Here is an 8,488-nt window from a genome sequence, read left to right on the forward strand (position 1 = left end):
CCTTCTGTTCCCACAATAATTGAGAAACATTTCCTTTGTTCACTATTTTAATGCAATTGTAAAATACAAGTACAAAGAATATATTTATGATTTTGTGACAATTACAGAATGGATAACATCACCCAGAATGCAAGTATAAAAAAGCACAAACACAAGTTCAGCATAAATAGCAAGCAGAGGAAACTTTCTCCAGACCATCATGTTTGTTAATCTGCCTCAAAATCAAATTTGAGATTGTCACTTTGATGCCAGTGAGTTATTACAGGTAGTTATTGTTGCAATAAATAGCAACTTGGAAACAGATGGAAGCTGAGTTCGTTTTATGCTGGGCCCTTACAAAGAGAAACAGGAGTCACTTGTCCAATTGATGTCAGCTCAAAGCCGTGAAGTGTAAGAATGGTTAACACACTGCACACACTTAATGTCCACTTCAAAAGATCAATGACCTGTTCAATGTTAAGTTGTCTTTAATATGATAATAAAGAATTTTAAAAATATAACCTTATTTTGTCACAACTAAAAGCAAAAAGGGACAGTTTAAGAAATGGAGAACGAAGCTGAGTGATCACAGTGTCAAGCAATTTGGCGATATTAACGAAAGTGTTTACGGTTTTGAAGATGTCATTGTGCCTCTGGGTTTTAATGACATAGAAATCATTCACACCACTGGACAAGGGTGCAAAGTTGCAGTAATGACATATACCACGGAGGAGAGTACAGGTTAGAGCGAGAATTATTGTCAGTGCAAATTGGACCCAAAGCGAATAAAATTTCAGTTAGCAGTATATTTTTTTATATATTAGGAATGTGATCCATGAGAAGATAAAGACCAGGTGAATAGCGCGTTTGAAATACTTTAAAAGAATTGTTAATCTTTTCTTTTTAAGCAATTATTTTTCAATCTGCACTTTTTTAGAGAGGACTCTTTTTGGCGACAAGAAAGCTGTCAATTCGCGCCTTGCAACTAGTGTCGCAGTCACTCTGGAAATCAGGTGATGTCATGACACCCGAAGTTTATCTGAATCTAACACTATCTGTCATCAACAACAAAAACAGAATTACCTGGAAAAACTCAGCAGGTCTGGCAGCATCGGCGGAGAAGAAAAGAGTTGACGTTTCGAGTCCTCATGACCCTTCGACAGAACTTGAGTTCGAGTCCAGGAAAGAGCTGAAATATAAGCTGGTTTAAGGTGTGTGTGTGGGGGGCGGAGAGATAGAGAGACAGAGAGGTGGAGGGGGTTGGTGTGGTTGTAGCGACAAACAAGCAGTGATAGAAGCAGAATATCAAAAGATGTCAACAACAATAGTACAATAGAACACATAGGTGTTAAAGATAAAGTTGGTGATATTATCTAAACGAATGTGCTAATTAAGAATGGATGGTAGGGCACTCAAGGTATAGTTCTAGTGGGTTTTTTTTTATTTTATATAATGGAAATAGGTGGGAAAAGGAAAAAAAAAAAAACCCACTAGAACTATACCTTGAGTTCTGTCGAAGGGTCATGAGGACTCGAAACGTCAACTCTTTTCTCCGCCGATGCTGCCAGACCTGCTGAGTTTTTCCAGGTAATTCTGTTTTTGTTTTGGATTTCCAGCATCCGCAGTTTTTTTGTTTTTACCTTGAGTGCCCTACCATCCATTCTTAATTAGCACATTCGTTTAGATAATATCACCAACTTTATCTTTAACACCTATGTGTTCTATTGTACTATTGTTGTTGACATCTTTTGATATTCTGCTTCTATCACTGCTTGTTTGTCGCTACAACCACACCAACCCCCTCCACCTCTCTGTCTCTCTATCTCTCCGCCCCCCACACACACACCTTAAACCAGCTTATATTTCAGCTCTTTCCTGGACTCGAACTCAAGTTCTGTCGAAGGGTCATGAGGACTCGAAACGTCAACTCTTTTCTTCTCCGCCGATGCTGCCAGACCTGCTGAGTTTTTCCAGGTAATTCTGTTTTTGTTTTGGATTTCCAGCATCCGCAGTTTTTTTGTTTTTATTACTATCTGTCATCATCCTGAGCATCTTTTACCTTTAACGCACGGAAACGCTGAGTAATTGATTACGTGGCGTAAAAAAATAAAGGGAATTACTAACTGGGTTTTCCCGAAAAGTAGGGATAATAAATAGTGAAGAAAAGGGCTGGAGACAGTTATAAATTTCAGAGCCTTTGCAAACTCCGGGAAGAGCAATTCGACATGAAAGCTGTGCAATGTTAGTGAACTTTACACCCAGTTATCGATGAATATTTCTTTTCAGAGAGAGCTTGGGGGAGTTTTCGTTTCTCATTTCATTTTATCTCTTTTCCTGCAGATTTCTGCCAAGCTGTCTTGGTGCTGTTTGCAAGAGCCGCTGCTTTCCCATTGGCGGATCTGACCGGAAGAGCGGAGCGTTTGCCTGCCGCAGCTCAGTCCTGTGCAGCCTGCGCCTTTCTGGCCCTGGAGATCCAGAACACAGCGGCTGGTCTGCGGAACACACAGGTGAGCGCTTGGGTGTATGGGGGGTTGGTGGGGCAAAAAGACTGCGAATTGAGGCTGGTGATTGGGGGGCTGGAGACTCAGGGACCCGGGGAAGGAGTCGCTTTGCACTCACTATGTGACTTTTCTTTCCCTTCCAGCTGTGTGAGTATTTCTCGTTCTGTGCCGGAGACTGGAGCTCGCTGCTCAGTTACAATTTCGACCTGCCACAAATCCGAGCTCAGGACAGATGCTTAAAGATGGATTTTCACAGGGTGAGTGAGAAGGAGAAGGAGCAGTGGTTTACTGTTTTCGGTGATTACAACAAAATAGCCTGAACAAAACTGAGAACAGAGATCGACTAAGACTAGGATATACGATCGAGTTATAAATTTTACAAAATATCTCCAGCAGCCCACCGTTTGTTTGAAATTAACTAACAAGTATGCCAAACATCGTAAAGGACAGGTGGTGCAGGAGGAAGCACTTAAGATTCTGGGACACTAGGACCCGGGGGAGATGTGTCCCGTACAAGCGGACGGGTTGCACCTAAACAGAGCCGGGATTGAGTTCCTTGGGGGCGTTTTGCTAGTGCTATTGGGGAAGATTTAGACTAACTCGGCAGAGGAATATCAGAGAGGAATACCAAGGTGCACAGCATACTGGAAGAGGCAGAAAGCACTGGAATAGAGAATTGTAAGTTAATAAGTGAGGTCGGAGAAAGTAGTAGAGTCTGAATCAGGGTTATTCTGCCCTGGTGTGAAAGCACAGAGTGTGGTAAATACGGTTGATGAGATACAGGTGCAGATTGCCATGTGAAAATATGATGTGGCAAAAACAGAGACTTAGCTCAAGGAAGGGCAAGACTGGATGTTAAATATTCCTGGATACAAGGTGTTCTGGAAAGATAGGAAAGGAATTGGCAGTATTCGTGGTATTGGTTAAGGAGAGCATTGCAGTGCTGGGGAAAGAGGATGTCCCAGAGGGATCAAATAGAGAATCAATTTGGCCAGAGCTAAGGAACAAAAAGAGTGCAATTACATTGTTTGGTGTAGGCTATAGACTGCCAACTAGTGGGAAGGATGTAGAGGAACAAATCTCTAAGGAAATTACAGGGAGGCACAAGCATTATAGAGTAGTTAAAATGGGGGGACTTTAATTATCCAAATATAGACTGGTATTGTGATATTGTAACAGGCAGAGAGGAGCAAGAGTTCCTAGCATGTGTTCAGGAGAATGTTCTATAGCAGTATGTCCAGTCCAATGAAAAATGAGATGCTGTTAGACCTGGTTCTTGTGAATGAGGTGAGCCAAGTAGGTCAAGTGTCAGCAGGGGAACATTTAGAGGACAGTATTCATTGTGCCTTAAGGTTTAGGATGATTATGGAAAAGGCCAAAGAACAATCCAGAATACAAATAATTAACTGGGAGAAAGCTAACTTAAATGGGATAAGAACGGATTGGGCTGAATAAATTGAAGTCAAAGGTTGGCAGAAAAAACTAGCTGAACAATGGGCTACCTTCAATGAAGAGATCATTCGGACGCAGTCAAGGTGTATTCCCTCAAAAAGGAAAGTTAGGGCAAACAAATCCAGAGCTCCCTGGATGAAAAGGAGATAGAAATTAAGATAAAGAAGAAAAATTATGCTTATGAAAGGAGTCTGATGGAAAATATAATTGAGAACCAAGCTGAATACAGAAGGTTCAGAGGGGAGGTGAAAAGGCAAATAAGAGATACAAAGAGGAAGAATGAAAAGTGACTGGCGATTAACATAAAAGGTGATCCAAAAGTCTTCTATAGGCATATAAACACTAAAATGTGGTGAAAGAAGGAGTAGGGCTGATAAAGGATCAAAAAGGGGATTTACACATGGAGGCAGGGGCATGGCTGTGGCATTAAATGAATATTTTGCATCTGTCTTTACCAGAGAAGAAGATGCTACACAGACCATGGTGAAAGAGGAGGAAATTCAATCACTAGGAGGGTTTAAAATTGATAAGGAAAAGATATTGGATAGGATGTCAGTGCTTAAAGTGGACAAGGCACCAGGACCGGATGAGATGCACACAAGGATACTGAGGGAAGTGAGATCGGAAATTGCAGAGGCAGTGACCATAATTTTTCAATCTTACTTAGATTCAGGAGTGGTGCCAGAAGACTGGAGAATTGCATACATTATGCCCTTGTTCAAAAAAGGGTGTAAAGATAAGCCCAGCAACTATAGACCAGTTAGTTTAACTTCACTGGTGGGGAAACTTCTAGCAACTATAATTCAGGAGAGAATTAATTGCTGCATGGACGTATGTGGGTTAATTAAGGAGAGCCAACATGGATTCCTTAAGGGAAAGTTATGTTTAACTAACTTGGAATTTTTTAAAGAGGTATCAGAAAGGGTTGATGAGGGCAATACTGTTGATGTAGTGTACATCGACTTCTAAAGTGCATTTGGCCGCACAACAGACTTGTGAGATAAGTTATAGCTCATGTATTAAAAAGGACAGGAACAACTTGGATACAAAATTGGCTGAATGACAAGAAACAGAGAGTAATGGTCAATGGATATTTTTCAGGCTGGAGGAAGGTTTGTAGTGGAGTTCCCCATGGATTGGTATTGAGACCCTTGCTTTTCTTGAAATATATTAATGATCTAGATCTTGGTGTGCAGGGTACAATTTCAAAATTTGCAGACGATACAAAATATGGAAGCATTGTAAACTGTGAGGAGAACAGTGTAGAACTTCAAAAGGACATAGGCTGGTGGAGTGGGCAGATAGGTGGCAGATGAAGTTCAATGTGGAGAAATATGACGTGAATGCATTTTGATAGGAAGGACATGAAGAAACAATATAAAAGAAGGGGTAATACTCTAAAGGGGATGCAGGAGCAGAGGGACCTGGGTGTATATGTGCAGAAGTCATTGCAAGTGGCAGGACAGGTTGAGAGAGTGGTTAGTAAAGCATACAGTACACCAGTTCAGCCTTCATTGGTGTATTATGTACAGTTCTGGGTACCACATTTTAAGAAGAATGTGAAGGCATTGCAGAGCGTGTAGAAGAGGTTTATGAGAATGATTCCAGGGATGAGGCACTTCAGTTATGAAAATGAATTGGAAAAGTTGGGACCCTTTTCCTTGGAGAAAAGAAAATGAGAGGAGACTTGATAGAAGTATTCAAAATCATGAGGGGCCCGGACAGAGTAGATAGAGAGAAACTGTTCCCACTCATGAAGGATCGAGATCGAATGGACACAGATTTAAAGCAATTGGTAAAAGAAGTGAAGGTGATATGAGAAAGAACTTTGGGTCTGGAATGCACTGCCTGAGAGTGTGTTGGAGGCAGGTCCAAATTAAGCACTCAAGAGGGAATTAGATAATTATTTGAAAAGAAACAGTCTGCAGGGCTATAGGGAGAAGGCAGGAGAATGGCACTCGGTGAATTGCTCATTCAGAGAGCCAGTGCAGACACTATGGGCCGAATGGCGTCCTTCTGTGCTGTAACAATTCTGTGATTCTGGTGAGAATACAGTGGCAAGCGTACATGCTGATTGTTTGTACTTCTTCCATTCAGGAAACCTGCCTCAAAGCGATTGGCTCTGGCCTTCAGAAGTACCAGCCCTTTTTGCTATTGGTGGAAACGTCCATCGCGAGTTCAAATAACCAAGTGACATGGATGCGGTCCAGCACCCAGCGCCTGGCTGAATTGGTCATGAACCAGGTAAGTGTGCACAGAAACAGTTACTAAAGTAGCCTCTGGCAGTCAGCGGATATACTTAATCTGAAAACCCAAGTCACTAATTATTCTGTTTACTATTATTTCAGATAAATGCTGAGTTTGGTAGCACTGATCTTGATGAGAGCGAGTTGGAGGCTTCTGCCTCAGACCTGGAGTCAAGTACAGATTGGAACCGACAGGTGAAAGTGCATGTCATTCTTCGGGACTTCACTAGATTCATCGAGAAAACAGCTCGAGCCATTCGTTTCATGACAGCGGTATCGAGTCCCTGAACTGAAACAATGGGCTAACCCCGATATTTGGTAGAACAGGAGCCTAGTTTTTCAAGGCACTGATGTTATTTATTTATTTGCTTATTTATTTATTTAACTAACGACCAAAAGGGCTCACAAGTGGGTGTAGTGCAGGGAAAGAATAATGACAACACTGCAGGATTGGTTGGGTTCTAACCAAACCGGATGGAAAACCCACCGACAGTTCTTCCTCTCCATTACACCCCGAAGTCGTTCAATCTCTTGTTTACGTTAGAAGTTGATGATTAAATTGTGCTGGGTTCCATTAGCCTGCACTGGCCATGAATCCGGTTCCAGGGATGGCTCACTTGCTTTGGAATCTACCCGGAACACAGAACGGAGCACAGGGAGTTCTGGCAGCTCAGCTTCCTGCCAATCCCACCATCATTGAAACCTCGTAAAAATGTGGTAAAGCGCACAGCAGCAACTGCTTCAGTGTATGAACGTTGTAGTTCAGCATTTGGTCAAACAATCTTTCATCAGGAAGTATGAAGGTTATTCTACAAAAAAAGGGATGTTGTATTAGTGCACTGCACTAAATAACATTATAAACTGAAGTTGTTACAGCAACATTAGCAGTTGCTTGGAGAATATGGCTTACACTGTTCAATGCTATTTATACTCATTTTTCATTTTATTTGCTCCATTCTTTATAATATTTAAAAACTGGGATGTATTTATTTTTGTTTTATATTGGGTAATATTGAACTGTGTGAAATTGCAGTATTTATGCAAATATTTATATATGCTTTAAGTACTATTAATTATAATTATTTCTTTAAGTTCCTAAGTTATAGATCTGTATTTTTCACTGATGTTTTTTATTAAAATTTGGATGAATAAAAAGTGGTTTATTCAAGTGGTTCAGTCAATGCAACTAAAGAAAACCAAACCCTTGTATTTGTATAGTGCTTTTCAGGACCACTGGTGTCCCAAAGTGCTTTACAGTCATTGAAGTACCTTTGACAGGCTCATTAAGATAGTTAAATGTCTTGCCCGGCCAACCTTAAGGCTGGTGGGCAGGCCAGGAGCCCCAGTGGCCTGTAGATTATTAATGAAACTTCATCCACTGGCGGGATGAAGTTTCATTACCGTTTTGTAAAAATTTAATAAATTTTATGAATTTGTTATCAACATGTCCCATGTCGTGTGACATTGTCACATGAGGGGGACTAGTTAATCATTTTAAAATGTCTCTATTTTTTGACTTTACTTATTTTTCACTAAACTCCCTGAGACAGGACTTTGCCTCAGGGAGCAGTGCGCTCTTTGAGAGTTGGGGATTCCCTCCCCCCTCAGAACAGGAGGTGCATAGCCACTGGGCGGGCCTTAATTGGACCGCTCACTCAAAATGGTGGCGGAACCCGTTTCGGCGGCGGGGTTCGGCTGCCCGCCCGCCAGTCAAGGGCTAAATTCTGCCCTCTGTAGTAATTTAGGAAATGCAGCAGTTAATTGTACAGCCCATACCATTTTGAGGCCACTTGCACAGATCAACATGTGCTCCCACACACGCCCTGGGATACCCCACTTTCTCAATACAGTTCTTGTCCTGCAGCCTCTTCCCTGCCTGAGGCCACTTCTCCCCCTTCCCCAAGTAAGCCCTAGCCCTGCAGCCATTGAAAAGCCACCCCCATCTTACGGATGGTTGGTAGGTAGAGACTTGCTTGTGTGCCCTCCCTAAAAGTGATGTGGATCTGCCTGAGAAAACTGGCGCTGATGACCATGAGTGCTGCCTGAAGCAAGGTAGGCAAACAAACCTCAAAGTCCCAAGCTAAGTGCAGCCCACCAGGTGCATGTCGCTTATGTACAGTTGTAAAACACATCGGCATGCAATCACACTGAGGTGCCCAGATAATCCAGCATTGGGGGATGATTTTGGTGAGCTGGACTCATAATGAGATGCAGATGTATTAAAATGACGTTCCCAACGTCCTGTGGCAGGAAATGCGGCCCACCATTGACGAGCGGTGTGGATGATCACAAACTGGTTTTATGACAGCA

At 42.0% G+C, this 8,488-nt stretch overlaps 1 protein-coding gene across 2 annotated transcripts; it reads left to right on the forward strand.

Moving 5' to 3' along the window:
- Positions 1-671: 671 nt before the first annotated feature.
- Positions 672-7,187, forward strand: LOC121276433 (interleukin-6-like). 2 transcript variants are annotated; one of them, XM_041184825.1, is made up of 5 exons: positions 672-720; positions 2,320-2,486; positions 2,624-2,737; positions 6,030-6,176; positions 6,281-7,187. In XM_041184825.1, the coding sequence occupies exons 1-5, from the start codon at positions 693-695 to the stop codon at positions 6,464-6,466; spliced, it is 642 nt and encodes a 213-aa protein (XP_041040759.1). In that variant the 5' UTR covers positions 672-692; the 3' UTR covers positions 6,467-7,187. The 2 variants fall into 2 exon arrangements, with proteins under 2 accessions (XP_041040759.1, XP_041040760.1); XM_041184826.1 differs by lacking the exon at positions 672-720 and adding an exon at positions 1,993-2,220 and having other exon boundaries at positions 6,281-7,186.
- Positions 7,188-8,488: the final 1,301 nt, after the last annotated feature.

The sequence above is a fragment of the Carcharodon carcharias genome, chromosome 3, assembly GCF_017639515.1.
Source record: "Carcharodon carcharias isolate sCarCar2 chromosome 3, sCarCar2.pri, whole genome shotgun sequence".
In the NCBI taxonomy this organism is placed as follows: domain Eukaryota; kingdom Metazoa; phylum Chordata; class Chondrichthyes; order Lamniformes; family Lamnidae; genus Carcharodon; species Carcharodon carcharias.